Below are 18,950 nucleotides of genomic sequence, written 5' to 3'. Positions count from 1 at the left end.
TACACAATCAAAAGCTATGGAAAAGTCAAGAGTGACAACAGAAGTTTCTCTGAACTTTTCCATTGCACATGTTCAGTGGTAGGTGAGATTAGCAGTGGATCTTGAATGGGAGAATACATACTGTAGTTGCTAATTAATTGGTAGACCTCTGGGTAATGGAAAATTTGGCTATTGATGACTTTCTCCATTATTCTGGAGAGGACTGAGGTGATGGTAATTGGCCAGTGTGTGGAAGCAATCAAATATCCATCCTTTTTTGAAAAAAAGGGAGATTGAGGTCTGCCCTCAAACTACTGACCAATTACCATTGGTCAGTAGTTTGAGCATACGATACAAAACTGGAGTTAGCTCTGGAGCACAGTGAGAAAAAAATGAGAGAAGTCATCAGGTACCAGGAGAATCTTAGTGTCCAGGTTATTTTGTAATTTTCTGATGTCTTTTTGTTGAAAAACTACAGGAGACAAATAATGCTCAGATTCTGGTACGGTAGGAGATAATATTTCCCTTGGTCATCAATACAGAAGTTTGAGGAAGAAAGCAATGCTAGGAGGTCAGCTTTATCTTTAGTGAAGTAACAGTAATTCTTGTAGATAAACTTATATGTTGGTAATACAAAACTGTCAGATTTTAGGGAAAGACAACATATACTAAAATATTAATTAAACAACTTTAATTGATACTTCCTATATTTTGGTAATGTTACATTACCATCTTCATGGAAACTTAAGAATAATGAGATGTGCAGGCAGACACTAACACTAAACAAATATGGCTGAAGAAAACAACTGAAGTCAGTCCTAGAGTCCTAAAAATATGACCTGACAACTTGTTACAAACCATATAAAAAATTGGAATCTCTTATCCGCTCCAAAGACCAGCCACCTTCCCTGGACCTACTCGGAGTATACCAGGTCCCTTGTAGTTGCAAACTGTCCTACTACAGCCACAGCTAACATCAGGATATCTGAACATAAGGACTATACCTGGTTCCACCAATACAGCCACTCAGGACTTGAGGACCATGCTTTGGACAGAAAGCCACTTTACTACACTGCAGCAAGTATAAATATGAGAGATTATTCCTGGAAATCAGCCTCAGTCCCCAAACCTCAACAAATTTGGATGATGTGGGAAGCTTGCATCCTAAGTTCCTACCTATGCAAAGTATAGTGCATTTGTAACATGGATGGATGAGTGGGATAAGAATTTTTTTCCCCAAGTTTATCAATTTTATGGATTTTGTTTTGTAATTTTTTTTTATTCATTTTTCATCATCAATCATCTGATATGTATCCCGAAGGGGTGGTGTTCAGGATACTATGACAGCACCACGTGATTAAGTTTACATAATTATTAATCTCCTATCAACAATTTTCCTCCAAATCAGTCTATTACTTGTAAGAACTCCAATATTGTCCTATCTAACATTTCATGCTTCTAAGGCACTTCTAACTGAATCAATCCACCTAGACATTGGTCTTTCTCTGGGTCTCTTTCTTGCCATCTTGGCATCAAACACCTGTTTTGGAAACCCTTCCTTACCCAGGCCATACCACTTTCATTTAGCTCTGCTGACACATTCTTGAATGCTAATAATGTCAAGTTCCTTTCTAATATCTTCATTTTTAATATGATTTTGCCATTGATGCCATCAGTTCACTCCTAATTCTTCTCTGTCTTTGATCAAATGGTTTATTTCTAACCCAACTCTCAGATCAATAACAAAACTGGTTTGAACACTGTCTTGTATACTGCTAGATTGACGTTATGGCTAACTTCTCTCTTATTCCATATAAATTTATTCTGCTGGCTACCCATCATACCAGCTTTACTTATTCTGTTGTCTATTTCCATATTTAACTTGCCAGTGCTTAAATAGCTGAAATATTTTACTTGTTTTATAGGATCTCCATTCAGAATACAGCTGAGGTCTTCTATCCTCTGCCTGTTTTCTTGTTTTGGTCATTTTACTGTTGATTTTCATGTCATATTTGTTACAGCTATAATTCAATTTAGTTAGAGAATTCTATAGACTTGAACTAGGTGTGTTTAGGAGTACATCATCTGTATAAAGCAAAGAGCTAAGCTTGACATCTTTAATTCTTATATAAAAACTCCAAATGTTACTTTCTTTCATAATGTGATCCACATACATAATGAATAAGAGTGAAGATAATGTGCATCCTTGTCTTACCCCTGATTTTACATTAAATCATCTTCCTGCATTTCCTTCAATTCTAACTGCTGACTGACAACTGACTGACATATAAATGAAGTATTTTGAAAAGCTTTTCTCTGGGCACCTTGTCGTATGCCTTTTCCAGATCTACAAAACTTAAGTACAGATCCTTGTCATATTCCCACGATTTCTTAATTATTTGTCTTAAAGTGAAAATCTGATCTTGACAATCTCTATTTGGCCTGAACCCAGCTTGTTTTCCCAGTTTCTCTTCCACAATCCTTCTCAACCTCTTTTCAAGTAGGCTTACATAATTCTTACCTGGAAAACTTAGTAGACAAATTCCTCTGTAATTCTTGCATTTAGCTTTATTTCTTTTTTTTATAGATGGGTACTATGAGAGCTCTACTCTAATCATCAGGAATTTGACCTTCTGACCAGGCCCTCTGAATTATGTAGTGTAACCTTTGCAAAACTTTCATATCTCCATACTTAAGCATTTCTGGTCAAATATCATCTACTCCAGCTGCCTTTTAACATTTCTAGTTTTTGATAGCTTTTTTTACCTCAAGTACTGATATGTAATCCTCTTTGCATACCTCTCAAAAATTTTTCTAGTATGGTTCTGTCACTGCTTGGTTCATTTAACAGTCTTTCAAAGTAATTACTTCAGACATCTAGGATATCCTTATCTTCAGTTTTCATGTCACCTTTGATTCCTTTTACAATATTCTTTCCTCAATTCTAAGCTTTTTCAGTAGTCTCCAGAACATTTTGGCACCTTCCTGATATTTATTTTATATATTCTTACCAGTCTTACCATGACTTGTTTAACTACTTTTACACATCCTTAGCTCTCTTATTTTTCTCTGTATTCTTTTAGGACATCTGCTGACTTATTAGCTAGCAACTTTGGTATGATTTCTTCTTTTCCAGGACTACTGCTTTAACTTATTGTGTCCATCATGGTCTTCTTATTTTTCTACCCTTGCAGACAACTTCACCACATACCTCCCTAGCTGAATCGATCAATATCTTCTTCAGAGTTTGCCACTGAGACACCAAGGTTTAGTACTTATTTTCAATTTGTTTCATTTTTCTTCTATAATGTTTGTATAGTCGAGTCTACAGTTTACCTGTAAAAGCTGCTCAACTTTAATTCTTTTTTAAACTTTCTTAAATACTGTTCTTTTCAATCCATTTTTATCCTGCTTAGTACTAAAAATGGTCACTTCCAATTTCAAATCCTCTGTGCACTCTTGTATCTTGAACCAGCATGTTGATATAATTTCAACAATGAAGTACAATGAAGCTTTTCTTATTTCTGGTGTCTTCTCTCCATGTGAACTTGTGCACATCATTATGTTGAAACATGATGTTAGTAATGACTAGTCAGTGTCCTTAGCAGAAGTCCAGTAAATACTTACCATTATTATTAGCTTTGCCCTTTTCCCCAAATTTTCCCAAAATGTTATTATATTGCCTGTGGGATTTATTTCCTATTCTGCTGTTCAAATCCCCAATAAGGACCACTTTTTCCATTTCCTTTATGTCAGCTGCCTGTTCTAATGACTGAAAAAATTGCTCCACTTTTTCCTTAGAAGAACCTTCTGTGGGACCATAGGCACAAATAAGTTTCATTGTCCATTTCTCCATTTTGAAGTTTGCCCATATAACTCTACTTGAAACTGCCTTCCAAACAGAAGTTTATTTTCATGTTTGGTATTGAATGCTATCACTACTCCTTCTTTTCCTTGATCATTATTGCCTGAAAATAACATCCTATACTTATTATTTAGTAAGATCTCCCCTGTTTTTGTAAATGATATTGTCTCAGTAATGCCAATTATGTCCACATGGTACTTTTGCAATTCTTCGGCAAGTTGGATTTCCTTTTCATTAATACTCCTTATATTGATGGTTCCTATCTTCAGTTCTTCTGATGTCAGGTTTATTCTTCTTCTTCTTCTTCTGGATGTTGAGTTGGAGTTTGTTCCAGTAGCTGACTTTTCACTGTTTGCCCTGGTTCCCTGACAAAAACAGCAGGGGCCTTGTTTAACTAAGCAAAGCCTTGGCCAAAATGAAATCTCATCATGCTGTACCATCATGTGTGTTTGTGGTTTAAGCCAAAGAGAGTACAATTTGGTCAGCTAATCACAAATTGCTAGCCCATCCTGATTTGTTCAGTACCCAGTACACCAAGTGAAGGTGAGGACTGGACATTAGGTCAGAAGTCCTAGTCAGTTCTCCACATTCCTGAAAGGTGATGTGAAGGTCTCCTCCCAATTATTTTTCTTTGACCCTTAAGTAACCATTAATGCCCATGCCAGGATTCGAACCCACAACCTGTTGGCTGGAGAGCAGGTAAGCTAACCAGGCTGACTGCTCTGATACACCTTCTGTTAAACCACGGCTTGAAAATGGATAAGGATTCTGGATAGTATGGAGGATGAATGTTGGTGAGGATAATTTCTGTGACTCATTTGGAGTAGGTATCAGGATCAGATGAGCTGAAGCTGAGTCAGAACATGGCAGGAGTAGGAGCTCCAGAAGTCATCTCATTTGACACCAGTACAGTGACAATGCAAGTTTGGGAGTGGCTTGAGGAAGAGTGTTCTCTGTGAGAGAGGAGTCTTATATGAGATTGTAGTCTGATTTTCCAAGAGTGAAAGTGACCTCTATGGTGTATTTGGAGGAAGAACTGATTGAAAAGAGATCCAGGGTAATGGATGAGTGAAGAGGGTTATCAGGAATTCATGTTAGTAGATGGATGATTTGCATTAGGTTATTCCTTATAGCAAAGATTTCTGCCTCTCATCCAGCTTGGTTAGTTGTGTTGGAAAAGGGAAGCCAGCTGGAATTATGGATGTTGAGGTCACCTAGGAAGATGACCTCACTATTACGATGGTTGAGTTTTATAGAGAGGCATGTGAAGAGATCCAAGTAGTTATCAGAGTTTGGAGAACAGCAAATGTGACAAATGAATATTACTAGATGAGGCAATGATACCTTGAGCAAGAAGGTTGAAAGCAGGGGAATCTAAATTAGCCACTCTCTGGCATGCAATATATGATCTCACAAAAGTATACAGGTGCCACCCTTGTGGCAAAAGGAATCGTGAAGTGCATAGCTTGGACATTGGAGGTGGACAACAATGGATCAAAAGAAATATAAAAATGGAGGAAAACATGTAAAAAAATCTATTAATGTAATGAAGTTTTTTTACATGAATTTTCCTCCATTTTTATATTTCTTTTGATTATGCCAATTCACAGTTATTATTGAAACAAAAAGTAGTGGATGTAGATGCTATTTGGGTTTCTGCCAACAGTAGGTGGTCTAGTCTGGATGAATATAAGTGATGGTGAATGTCATATATGTTGACATTAATGGTGTTAATAGATATTAGTGAAGTGGATGTGAAGGCAAGGTTTTAATGAGGATATTCTAGCATGGTTTGTAATGTGTTGTCATTAGTTTGTTAGTAGTTAGATGGAAGGATAGAGTCAGGACACGTAGTGAGAGGAAACAGACTCTTGGCCATTGCAGCCATACAGAGAGCAAGAAGTCTCTTTGCCATAACATGGCTTTGGCAGTGCCTCCTGCATGCCACTACTCAGACTCCCTCTCCAGGCACAACCAAGCAGAGCATGTGGCAGTGAGATTATGTGCGAGTTGATTTGGAAGCCTCCTGACTTGTTACATGATGTTAACATGACCAGCTCTTTTGCAAATTATTTGGCCGTTTTAATACATAAAGCCATTTGTGTTGTCTTAGGATGAAAAAGTAATAAGGCACTAGTATAAATTATATATTCTACAGAGAATACACATCATAAGGAAGAAATGAAAGATAATTACACCCATGAACTGCTGTATACCTATAGTACATTAATAATATCATTTTACAGCCTATAGTACTAGTAGCATGTCAGTATTACAGTTTGGCTAAGGGTTAGATAATCTATGAAATCCTGCTCTAAACATCAAACATAGAAGTTTAAGCCAATAAAAGCACAGAGGTGGTCTCACACTGATGATGAAGTTCATCTTCCACCTAAAGGCATTCATAAACATCCATATCCAAAGTGAGATTTGAATCCAGAGCCTGTTGTTTGTAAAGCAATCTGCTTTACAAATAAAACTTGTCCAACCAGATTGGTAGACAGCAAAGTTCATCATAGTCCTGTAACTTATTAAATGGAAGGGAGAAATATTCATATTTTTATGCCAAATAAGTCAACTAATGTTTGAACTATGAAAAGTTCATCTTCCACCTAAAGGCATCCACAGACATCCATATCCAAAGTGGGGAATTTGAATCCAGAGCCTGTTGTTTGGAGAGCAGATTGCTATCCACTTATCAAACCAGACTAGCAAATAGCAGAGTTCATCTTAGTACTGAAACTTATTAAATGGAAGAGATAAATATTCATATTTTTATGCCAAATAAGTAAACTAATGTTTAAACTGTGAAACTTCTAATGAATATTAGAAAGTAGTTTCAAGATTACAGAGCTGGTGTTTTAATGATTTTTTTTTTATCAAGGACAGTCTTTATATTGTGTTAATTAAACTTGCATTATCTCTTGGTGTTTTCAATTTGATTCCTCGCTTTTATGAAAGTGAGGACAGTCAATGAATCTGAAACAGTAATGCTGCTTAAACAAAAAACAAATAAAAAGTTGTAACTAACTCTTCCCATCTTTATGCTCACTTATGCAATCAGAACTAAATACATATCTTAATGCTGAACTTTCAGTGAGAGATGTGTCTACTTATTATTAATTTTCATATGAAAATAATGCTATACAAGATCCTATTTTTATAAAATGAATATTTTAAATTAAAGTTTCATGCAGTGATACTGCATTAAAATCTAAGCAAAACAATCACTCTGCAATGTGAGAAAGGAATATGTTTAGGCTAGTGCAGTTTGGTAAGTACTATGATTTTTTATTTTAACTTGCTTAGGTTGACCACTAAAAATTTCTGAGGGCTTTCTTCATGGGCACTCTTCTCCTTCATTTTTGACAATTAAGAAATGGGCTGCTGAGTTAAAACGTGGCCATACCAGCCTTGAAGATGATCCACGTGAAGGACGTCCAAAAAGTGTAAAAACACCAGAAATCATTGATCGAGTGCACGATATGGTATTGGATGACTGGCAAGTCAAAGTGCATGAATTTGCTTAGACTATAGGCCTTTCAAAAGAAAGTGTAGGATATATTTTGCATAAAGAATTGCAAATGAAAAATCTTTGTGCAAAATAGGTGCTGGCTTGCTCACAGTAGATCAAAAACGCACTCACATGAAAATCTCTGAACAGTGCTTGGAGCATTTTAACAAGAATAAAACTGATTTTGTGCATCAATTTATTACTATGGATGAGACTTAGATTCACCATTACACACCAGAATCCAAACAGCAGTCAAAACAGTGGACAGAAGCCAGTTGCTCAGTGCCAAAGAAGACAAAGTCAGTTCCATAAGCAGGAAAGGTCATGGCATTGGTGTTTTGGGATGCTAAAAGCATTTTGTTTATTAATTATCTTGAAAAGGGTAAAACAATAACCAGAGAATATTATTCCGATCTTTTAACCAGACTAGACGAAAAAATTCGTGAGAAAAGACCCGGTTTGCAGAAGAAAAAATCACCTTTCATCAGGACAATGCACCTGCCCACAAAGGTGTTTTGGCAATGGGAAAATTAAGGGATCTGTACTATGAATTGTTGGAAAATCCATCCTAGTCCCCAGATATGGCTCCCTCTGACTTCTATCTCTTCCCAAAACTAAACCTCTTCCTTGCTCATCAGTGTTTTTCTTCGAATCAAGAGGTGATTGCAGCTGTAGAGGGGTATTTTGCAGATGTTACTGAGATCCACTACAGGGACAATATAATGGTGCTGGAGCATTGCTGGAATAAATGTATTAGTCTAATGGGAGATTATGTTGAAAAATAAAAATAATTTTGAAATTATAAATTCGTTTTTTCATTGTTAGGCCAAGAACTTTTCTGCCCACCCTCATATATATAAAATCTTAAAATGATCATAATATTTAATGAGGATATTAAACATCTGTCATAATTTTATAATCAAATAAACGATACAAAAGTTCTGAATTTTGCACAGATGGTTTATGAAAATAAACCTTTAGCACAGGAGTAGCCTTAACCTGCACTACTTAAAAGACAAACTCTGCCCAGGTGTCAGCATAATCATCTTTTATTAGTGCTCTGATTAGGTTTCATTGGTCTGACAGCTGTTTTTAACTGTTGGTTAAAAACAGCTGTCAGACCAGTAAATTTTATTTACTAGTCTGAAACTTTTAGGTGCTCTATAATATAGTATTATATTTACACACCTACCAAGAATTCATGTATGAAGAATAATATAACTCTCTGGTATGGGACTGCTCCGATAATGATATGAGGGAGTTAGTCCTCTTAAGTTTTTGCCTGGTATTATCTGATAAGAACCAACAGTTCAAAATAGCTGTCAGCCAGTGAAACCTGATCATTGCACTAATAAAGATGATTATATATACTCCTGGGCAGAGTTTGTCTTTTAAGCAGTGCAAGTATAGGAAACTCTTATGCCAAAGGTTTATTCTCAAAGTTTTCACTATAAAATGATGACTTATGCTTAACATCCCCATTAAATACCAACATTGTCAAATTTAAGCCTTATAGGCCCTAAAATTTAGTAATAGATGTCTAATTTTTTTTAGCACCTAAGCCACTTTCTTTACTAGTGGGTGTATCTTGAGCTATGAGTAGATTGTTGATGTTTTTAAAGAAACAGTGATTTGAAAAGTGTATATATTTTAAAATATTAACAGTAAAGTCCAATTATATTAATTTAGTGAATTAATTTAAGAAAAAGGAATTAATAAATAACATTACAGGTACTTACATTCTTTATTCTTATCCATGGTTTTCTGCAAAGATGCATCATCCACTTCAGCTTTTGGAGGAGAATAACTATTTCTGGTTTCAGATAATGAAAATTTGCTTGATGTATTAACCTGATTACCATTGTCAATTAAATGATCCATAACACCAAAATATATTTCTATTCTTTTTTCTTTATTCCAAGAACTCAATCCTTTCCATATATTTAATCCCTATGAAAATAAATTTACCATGTTTAAGTGCAACATTCTTATATCAATCATTATTCTTAATATAAATCTCTGAATTTTCCCCAATCTCATCCATTAATCATATATATTATTTTATTATTATACACGATTCATATATATACAGGGGGGGGGGGTAGTACCATGATTTGGATAAACTAGTAAGCTTTACCTTCCCTTCACATGCTACATCTTTGATTATTTTTCTGCTGCTCTCTTGCCTGTTGATTTCCTATTAATGTAGTAATATTTTCTGCTGGTTCAGTATTTATTCTTCAGTAATATAATCTTTTCCATACATTTGCATTCTTATATTTTCACATTTAAGTTGCTTTTCATAAAACCAGATGGCAGTTTCTATTTAACAGTCTTATCATTAACCCTGGCACCATTACACACTGAGAAGATCTACAACTTCTTATCACTAATGTGGGCATGGGGCAGGTACCAATCCCATTCACAAAAGCCACTAACATTGTCAACTGGGCTAAAGCATTATACCCACAATCCCACACGCCAAGTGAGGTGATCCATAACTAATGTTCTTAACCAAAGCTAATGAAACTATTAGCTAATGAAATTAACCAACTAATGAAAGACAATCATTATTGTCTTTCTTTAGATGAGACTTTATCATCATCATCATGCTAAAGAATATTTAGAATGCAAAAATTTCTGTAAAACCTTTTTTATAACATCTCACCCACAAATATTTCTATATCTATGGCATGTTGATAACGTAGGTAGGATGAAGGTTAGATAACCAGGAACCTTGCTCTAGGAACCAAACATGGTACTTTTTCAAGCCTCTGATATACAGAACTGGAGTAAGCTCATAAAAAAATTTTAACAAGTAGAAAAGACGTGAGGTAAAGGAACTTTTTCTCTCCCTACAGTAGTAATTGTAGATTATGGGTCCAACAGAAAGAGGGGCAAACAGAATATAATATAAAGAAATATAATATAATATAATATAAAGAGTAGCATGTATTTATTAACAGAGTTCATATTTTGTTTAAGTAATAAATGCATTTAATAACAAGGAAATGATCACAGGCTATCATAAAAGCTGGCTTCATAAAAGAATTCTTGTATAATGAAATCATTCATTCATTACTACAATGAATGACCGAGTGTAGAGCCATTTATGACATATGTAATTTTATCTTATTTCTGCCATTAAAATGGTCTGAACGAAATGTCAAATGTTAATAATCCTACAATACCACACGTTTAACGAATTTTGGTATCACAGAGGATAATTCAGTAAAGGATTATTATTCTGAAAAAAAAAAAAGGTCCGAATTATAAGTGAAAAAAAGAAGTTGTTTAGCAAAATTAAGAAGCAGGAAGAGAATGCTTCATCAAAGACAGGTTACAACAAATCAGAAGTTACAAAAAATAAAATTCAGTGTCCAACACTCAGCATTAATATGACTAACTATACACCTCAGTAGAAAGCTCTTTAAATTGTATGCATACAACACAGTCTGAAAATACGTTAAAGATACCAAGCTATTTTAAATATAAACCTGGTTTTAATCCATTTCCCCAAGTAAGTAAACAAACAAGAAAGTTAAGTTTGCACCTGCAAGTAGTGCAAGTCTTAGGCAACTCGTGGTAAAGGTGGAATAAGCTCTGATCACTATTCTTAATATTTACCCTTAATGCAAAGCACTTTAATGCATAGCATCATACATCTTCTTGAGGAGATGTATGATGCTATGCATTAAAGGCAAGGGGCCACTACCCTGACCGGTTTGGACCTTTATTGAGGTCTCATCAGTGGGAGCCAGGCTTAGAAATACCAAGGTTTAAGTAATACAGCGCTTATAAATATTTTACCAAAGCAAATTGCCATAAGGTGCTTTCCTATTAAATAAAAATCTCAGGATGAGAGATAGATGTAGAGAGTGTTTTACCTTGGGTATAATATACGTTAAAGATACCAAGCTATTTTAAATATAAACCTGGTTTTCATCCATTTCCCAAGTAAGCAAACAGACAAGAAAGTCAAGTTTGTGCCTGCAAGTAGTGCAAGTCTGGGTGACCCGCACGTAGTGCAACTCGTGGTAAAGGTGGAATAAACTCTGATCCCCTCTTTAAACAATGAATACCAGCAAACTCAAAGTCATCACCATAAACTTTTTTTTAAGGTCTTGGTATGCTTCTCTAGCAGTTTTTCCTAATTTACAGTAAAATTTTATCACAGTTCTTTGCTCCATAACACAACTTTTGACATGCTCCTCTCACACACACACTCTTATTTCAACAGTTACCAAACAAAAACTGCTGCATCACCCAACTCGAAAGTTGCACATGCAATTAAAATACATTCTGCAGGTCAAAACTATAAGCACTTTGTTACTTTTATTCAAAGGGCTGTCCTGTAAAAAGTCGATCTCATTACTTAAAGGGAACACACACGTGTGAGTGAGTGAATGAGAGAGAGAGAGAGAGACTTTCTTTATAAATTTCAATGAAATTAAATATCAAATTTCAGCCATCATGGGATTCTGCTTAAGATGTACTTAATGATCATGACCAAGCTGATGAAAAAAAAATATTCACTATGTAAAAAAAAAGTGCACCGTATTTGCATACATTATTCTCTGCAAGAACCTTCCTTAATGGGAAGGCTCTTGCGGAGAATAAGGTACACAGCATAAAAGATAAATGGAAGGAGCAGATTCAGTTGGTTAGCAGCTGAAAGACATTGAGCAGTTGTTGCTCATGTTATTATATGTTTAAGAGAGAGACCTGGGGGTGGGAGGTGACAGTTCTGCTGGATGCATTCCAAGAAAGTACTTTTATTTTTATGTTGCTCCCACCCACAAAAAGTTATCGGCAAACCTATAATGCAATGTGTACTGTGCGTGGACTATTTTCATCAATTTTATATATATTTTTTATTTTTAATTTATTTTTTTCATAGTCCGGAAACCCTGCTTGAGACCAAACACAGAACTTTTTCAAGCTGCTTCAGGCCTCTAATAAGGAGGATAGTGGTCTCACACTGGGAGATGAATTTCATCTCCCACGAATTTTGCACAAAAGAAGAGACTCCGACCATATGCAAGTCTGTGGAGAATCTGTGAGAGAGAGAGAGAGAGAGAGAGAGAGAGAGAGAGAGAGAGATGGGTGGGTCATAAATTAACCAAACTGCCCCAAAAAGTTTTAAAGATTTCTGATGCACCACCCTGAATGTCACGGCAGTATTCTAAGTTGGGTAGATTTGGAATTTGTACAGTTAATAGCTGGGCAGGTGAAATGTAATTTCTTGAGCAAAGAAAAATGTCAATTTTTTTTTTTTTTTGGTGTCTCAGGATATAGAAGTGATGTTTTTGTTATTATAAAAAGCTAGACATGTCAATTCAAGATATGTGATGTTGATTCAACTAATTATCAAAGGTAAGGGAAAATAAATAAGGTCATTTTTTATGAGAAAACAAGATATGTTTTGGAAGCAGAAGAATGAACTAGATTATCATCACCACATGCCATTGTACAATAGTATGGCATGGGATATCAGAGAATAAATGTTCCTTTTATTTATCATTAGGTTGTCAGTTAAATGAGATCGAACTTGATAATCTTACTGCAAATGCCTCAGCCCACACTCTGATGGGTGATTTCAATGAACACAACACTGTTGGGTAGTGCCAACTTGAACGGACGATTGAATCATTGAGAAAATGCTCAACAACCATGACCTCTTCCTTATGGATAATAAACTCAATACTTTCTTCCATATGCCTATGCCTTATCCATAAAATGACCAGGCTGACTGAAATACTTTTTTTCCATCTCATAAAATTTAATGCTGAAACAGTCACTCAAGTACCTATCAATGAACCAGTGACTTGGACAATAGAATCGGTATATAACAGATTGTATTGTCCAGGCTCTCAATTTATTTCAATTCTGAAATTATCATCTTGATTTTCACAATCCAAAGCCCTGGTGTAACTCCAAGTGCCAAGCAGCAAAAAAAAAAAGAGTAATGCACAGTGTATATATCCTACAGCATCATCATTATTATTATTATTAAGAGAGACCTCCAGGGAATCAGGGACTCATCGAGGGAGACTACACACTGCATGCACCAGCTATCATACATATTCTTGAATTCATTCACATTGCTTGCAAACATAACATCCAATAGCAATCCATTTCAATTATGCACCATTCTACAAAAGAAAATCTAGCCCTCATCAACTTCTTAGCAGCATTCATTCTCAGCTTCCAGGGAAGCCCTCTTGTCCTTTTCAACCCTCCATAAAATGAAAAATTCCAGCAAATGAAATCCTGTATGACTCTTTCAGAAATTTGTAAATCTCAATCATACAACCCCTCTTTCTACTGTCTGCAGTCTACAAATTCTCAATCTATCTTCATAATCAGTATTCCACAATCCTGACATCATTTTGAACACTCTCACCACTGTATCAGAATCACAAGTGAAACAAGGAGGCCAGACCTGCACACAATAGTCCAAGTAAGGTCAATCAAGGCCCTGTAAAAAGGCAAAATCATATCATCTTTACACGTGAAAGTTCATTTCAGCATTGCAATTATCTTTTGAGATGTATTTGCAATTTCTGCTACATGACCCCTGAACATTAACTTCCTATCTACTAACATTTCAAGATCCCTAGCCTCAACAGTTTCTTCAAGCCTAATCCCACCAATATAATATGACACTGGATATCTAATCACGCCGAAGTGAATGACTTTACATTTCCTGACATTCAACTGGCATCCATTTTCATATGCCCACAATTCCAGCATCCATTTTCATATGCCCACAATTGCAGTTTATTCAAATCATTCTGCAAGTAATGTGTATCAGCAGCATTCCTGATTAGACTACCAATCTTTGCATCATCAGCAAATATTTGTATGTCACCTGTCAAATCCTTCCCAATATCATTAATGTACAGATTAAATAACAGAGGACTAAGCCCTGATCCTTGTGATACAACACTGGTTACTTTCAATCTTGCAGATTCACACACCCCATATTCACCGGACTATTCACCGATTAAAAATCACTTTCTTCTGCTGTGCAGAAGAAAGTGATTTTTAATCGGTGAATAGTCCGCTTTTTTTCCCCGTTTTTCTACGTTTTTGAGTGCTAAATTGTTTCTCTGAATACGAATGTACTTCAGTGGTTGTTTTTTGGAAGTTAGTTGCTGTCGCGATATAATATATTTTGGTACCGTCAGAATCGAACGCGTAACGGTGGAAGACAAAACGAAGCTAAGTTACTGTATTTAGTTATATTTCATTTTATTTAATTATATTTAGTACTTAAATGTTCTGATGTTTGTACTTTTTTTCCTCTTATTTATTAATTGAATAATTATTAAAGATTACGCTACTCGGCAGTAAGGAATGATGGTGGATTCAGCAGCAGTCGCAAGTGGCGTAACGCCAAGTCCTCCGCCATTTAAGAACTCAATTATTAGCAATATCATAAGGGACTTTGTGGCATGCAGTACTTGCGGCATGTATGCGTCTCGTGAATTACATATGTGGCTTGTTAAAGAGAGTGGAGAGCGTATGTGCGCAAAATGCAGGCAGTTGGAGGAAATAAGTACATTAGATATATCGATATCCGACTTTGTTGCTCCAGGAACGGGGAATGAATGTAGGAAGACAAGTAGTATGATAGCAGAGAATGAGAAAATAATAGTTGATAGTGTGGAAGGTGTGAGTGACTGTGGAAGTTTAGGAGATGGTTTTGTTTGGGAGAGTGAATTTAGATTAAGAGTGACTGACCTGCAGAGGGAGATAGATGAGTTGAAAGAGGAGGTGGAATGTCTTGTGAATGAGAGAAGAAGTATGAAAGATAAGATTAGGAGAATGGAAGAGATAAATGCAAGGCGAATCAGAGTAGGAGAGAGAGAGAATTTAGGGAGTGAGTGAGAGGTATGGGGGTGCTAGAAGAGGAGAGAATGGAAACAGTAGAAGAGAGGGAATGAGAGAGAGGTATGGGAATGCTAGAAGACGAGAGGATGGAAACAGTAGGAGAGACGGAATGAGAGAGAGATATGGAAGTGCTAGAAGAGGAGAGAATGGAAACGGTAGGAGAGATGGAATGAGAGAGAGAGGTATGGGAATGCTAGAAGACGAGCGGATGGAAACAGTAGTAGGAGAGACAGAATGAGAGAGGGATATGGAAGTGCTAGAAGTGGAGAAAATGGAAACAGTAGGAGAGAGGGAATGAGAGAGATGTATGGGAGTGCTAGAAGAGGAGAGAATGGAAAGAGTAAAAGAGAGAGGTATGGGAATGAAAGAAGAGGAGAGAATGGAAACAATAGGAGCGAGGGAATGGTAAGAGGTATAATGTATGGCGACTCAATGATCCGTGGTGTTCAAGATAGGATGCATGAGGAGTGTTTGCCAGGAGGAACAATAGAAAGGGTGGCTATGGCAATTAAGAAAGGTGAAAGGGTGGATGAGATGATTGTGATGGTAGGAACGAATGACTTGAGTGGTAATGTAAGTCGGGCAGCGAGAGATATGAGATTTTTGCTTGAGACTGTACGGAAGAAGACAGAGAGAGGAAAAATAGTGTGCATGTTGCCTAGGTATGATAATGATGAGCTGAGCAGAAGAGCGGTGATATTGAATGGCATAATAGCGAGAATGTGTGACAAGAGAGGACTGGTATGTGTGGATGCCTGGAGTGTGTTTGAGGAAAGAGAGGAGTTGTATGCGAGAGACCGTTTACATTTGAATGAGGAAGGACGTAGGCATCTGGAGAGATTGCTGTTCTGAACGAGTCAGTGTGTCCCAGGGAGGATGATAGCAGGGGTGGCCTCTTGTGGGAATGGATACTTGGGAGAAGGGAGACAATGTCAGGTAACACTGAGCCCAGTGGAGTCTAGAAGAGATAATGCTGGGTATAGAAACAATGGCATTTATATGCTGTATACTAATGCCAGGAGTATCCGGAATAAGGGAGAGGAACTGGTGGCGCAGATAGCATCAGCCTGGCCAAAAATTATTGCGATCCCTGAGACGTGGTTGACAGAAGGGGATATAACAACAGGAATAGAAGTCGCTGGGTATAGCATTTTTCGTCAGGATAGGAGGGGAAAGCGTGGTGGTGGGGTACTGCTTATGATAAGTGATGACCTATGTCCTCTAAGAGTGGAGAATTTGGAAGGAAGTGAGACAAATGATTTTGAGAGCGTATGGTGTGAGGTAGAGGTAGGCAAGACAGGATATTTAGTGGGGTGTTGCTACAGACCCAGGGGCACAGAGGATGGGGACCAGGAGATGTTTAGACAGCTAAGTTTGGCAAGTGCAAGAAGAATGATTGTTATGGGAGATTTTAACTTCAGTAGTATAAATTGGAGAGAGGAAGATGCATGTAGCAATAGGGGAATGGAATTTCTAGAATTCTTGAGGGACAAATGTCTTAGGCAACATGTAACAGAGGGAACAAGAGGTTCAAAAATTTTGGATTTGGTTATAGCATCAGAAGAGTTGATAATAACTGAGTTGACGTCTCTCCCACCAGTTGGAGAGAGTGACCATATGGTGTTGACTTGGAAAATGAATAGACATGCAGGAGTATCAAAGAGACGGGAACTTATGTGGAATTATAAGGCAGGTGATTATAATAGTCTTAGACGTCAACTTCGGGAAGTTTCATGGAGGGAGGAATTGGAAGGCCGGGATATCACCAATGCGTGGGAAATTGTGAAAGAATATTTGTTATCAGAAATGGTAAGTTGTATACCACGAGTGAAGAAGAGGACGCAATTTGGAGTAAAGTGGATGACAAACAATATTAAACAGGAATTGCATGCGAAAAAGAGGCTATGGAAGAGATATAAGGAGATAGGTGAAGAGATGCATGAGGAATATAAGACACAGGCCAGAAGAGTGACTAGTGTGGTAAGGAAAGCGAAACTAGAATATGAGAGGAGATTGGCCCTAAGATCCAAAGAAAATCCTAGGGAATTTTTTAGCTATGTGGCCAGTAGGAGGAGAAATGACTGTGGAAGAATGATATTGTGGGATAAAAATGGGAATAGAGTGACTGATGCAGAGGACATAGTGGAATTGTTCAATGAACACTTTATTGGAGTATTTCATCCTAGAGGAGTCAGTTTTAATGCTAGAGGGATAGGACTGGTATGAGGTCTGGAGGTACAGGAGGAGAGTGTGTTTCAGATACTGAGTACTCTGGATGTCAGTAAAGCTGTGGGACTGGATGGTATTTCGCCACGAGTTTTGAGAGAATGTGCTAGGGAATTGACAGTACCTTTAACGTGGCTTTTCAATGAAAGTCTGGCTTTGGCAAAGGTGCCCAGGGAATGGAAGGAAGGTAAGATAGTGCCATTGCATAAGGGTGGTAACAGACTGGAAGTGTCTAATTATAGGCCAGTCTGTGTGTCATCAGTAGTTGTTAAGATCTTGGAGAAAGTTGTGAGGGACCGTGTACGGCATTGGGCAGATGAGGGTAATGTTATCTGTGAGAATCAACATGGATTTGTGAAAGGACGCTCTTGTTTTAGCAATATGCTAGCCTTTTATAATAAAGTTACAAGAACATTAGATGAGGGAAAGGCATATACTGCAATTTTCTTAGACTTGGCGAAAGCATTTGACAGGGTGCCACATGATAAGCTGATATTAAAGTTGCAGCACATGGGTCTGGATGTCAGATTGGTCAACTGGATTCAGGATTGGCTGTCTGATAGGTATCAGAGAGTTGTGTATGGTGGAGCAGTTTCCAGGAGGCAGAGGGTTACAAGTGGGGTCCCACAGGGCTCAGTACTAGGACCTATATTGTTTAACCTTTATATCAATGACATAGCCAGTGGATTGCAGGGGGATATTCAGTTGTTTGCAGATGATGCGAAGCTGGGAAGGATTATTAGTAATAGTGCAGATGTGGTAGCCCTGCAAGAGGATTTAAATAAGCTAGATAGATGGGCAAATGAATGGGGGTGTCAGTTTAATGCAGCAAAATGTAAGGTCTTGAGGTTTGGGAAACATCGATGGGATGCTGCATACTCTATGGGAGGAGTTATACTGGAGGAAGTAGGGGAGACAAGAGATCTGGGGTTGATGATTGATAGAAACCTGAAATTTAGGGGACATATTGCAAAGGTGGTGAAGGTAACACAGAGGATTGCTGCTATTATGAGAAGGACACTGACCTGCAGAGATAAGAGGGTTATCATTCAATTGTATAATTCTCTGATCAGACCACACTTGGACTATTGTTCTCAGATTTGGTCCCCAGGATTTGAAGGGGATAAATTAACTGTGGAAAGGATACAAAGACGGATGACAAAGATGGTTTCAGGACTGTACAAGGATAGTTATGAGGATCGGCTGAGAGAATGTGGACTGCAGAGTTTGGTGGATAGAAGGAGAGGTGATATGATTGAGACTTTTAAACTGTTGAGAGGTGGTTACAGGGTTGACACTGGGGAGTTCTTTCGCTTGGTTGATCAGCGGGAAGGAGTGATGACAAGAGGCCATCCCTGGAAGTTACGAAAGGAAACTGTGAGCAAGAGGGTAAGGAGTGGTTTCTTTGTGTGGAGGGTGGTTGAGGCGTGGAATGCATTGCCTGATGGAGTGGTGGGAGCGAGAACG

At 37.3% G+C, this 18,950-nt stretch overlaps 1 protein-coding gene across 4 annotated transcripts in view; it reads right to left on the bottom strand.

Moving 5' to 3' along the window:
* The window catches only part of LOC150102880 (uncharacterized), a 539,029-nt gene that overhangs the window by 502,494 nt on the left and 17,585 nt on the right, over positions 1 to 18,950 (bottom strand). For all 4 annotated transcript variants that reach the window (XM_090397682.1, XM_090397680.1, XM_090397684.1 and 1 more), the window contains exon 2: positions 9,098 to 9,308. In XM_090397682.1, coding sequence (XP_090253808.1) covers positions 9,098 to 9,239 — 142 coding nt within the window. In that variant the 5' untranslated portion in view covers positions 9,240 to 9,308. The remainder of the gene's footprint in view (positions 1 to 9,097; positions 9,309 to 18,950) is intronic.

This window comes from Typopeltis vanoorti, chromosome 9 (genome assembly GCF_054136105.1).
Source record: "Typopeltis vanoorti isolate ZY-2024b chromosome 9, IOZ_Tvanoo_1.0, whole genome shotgun sequence".
Classification (NCBI taxonomy): Eukaryota; Metazoa; Arthropoda; class Arachnida; order Uropygi; family Thelyphonidae; genus Typopeltis; species Typopeltis vanoorti.
Note: the sequence above shows the minus strand (reverse complement) of the source record. Positions and strands in the feature narration are given on the sequence as shown.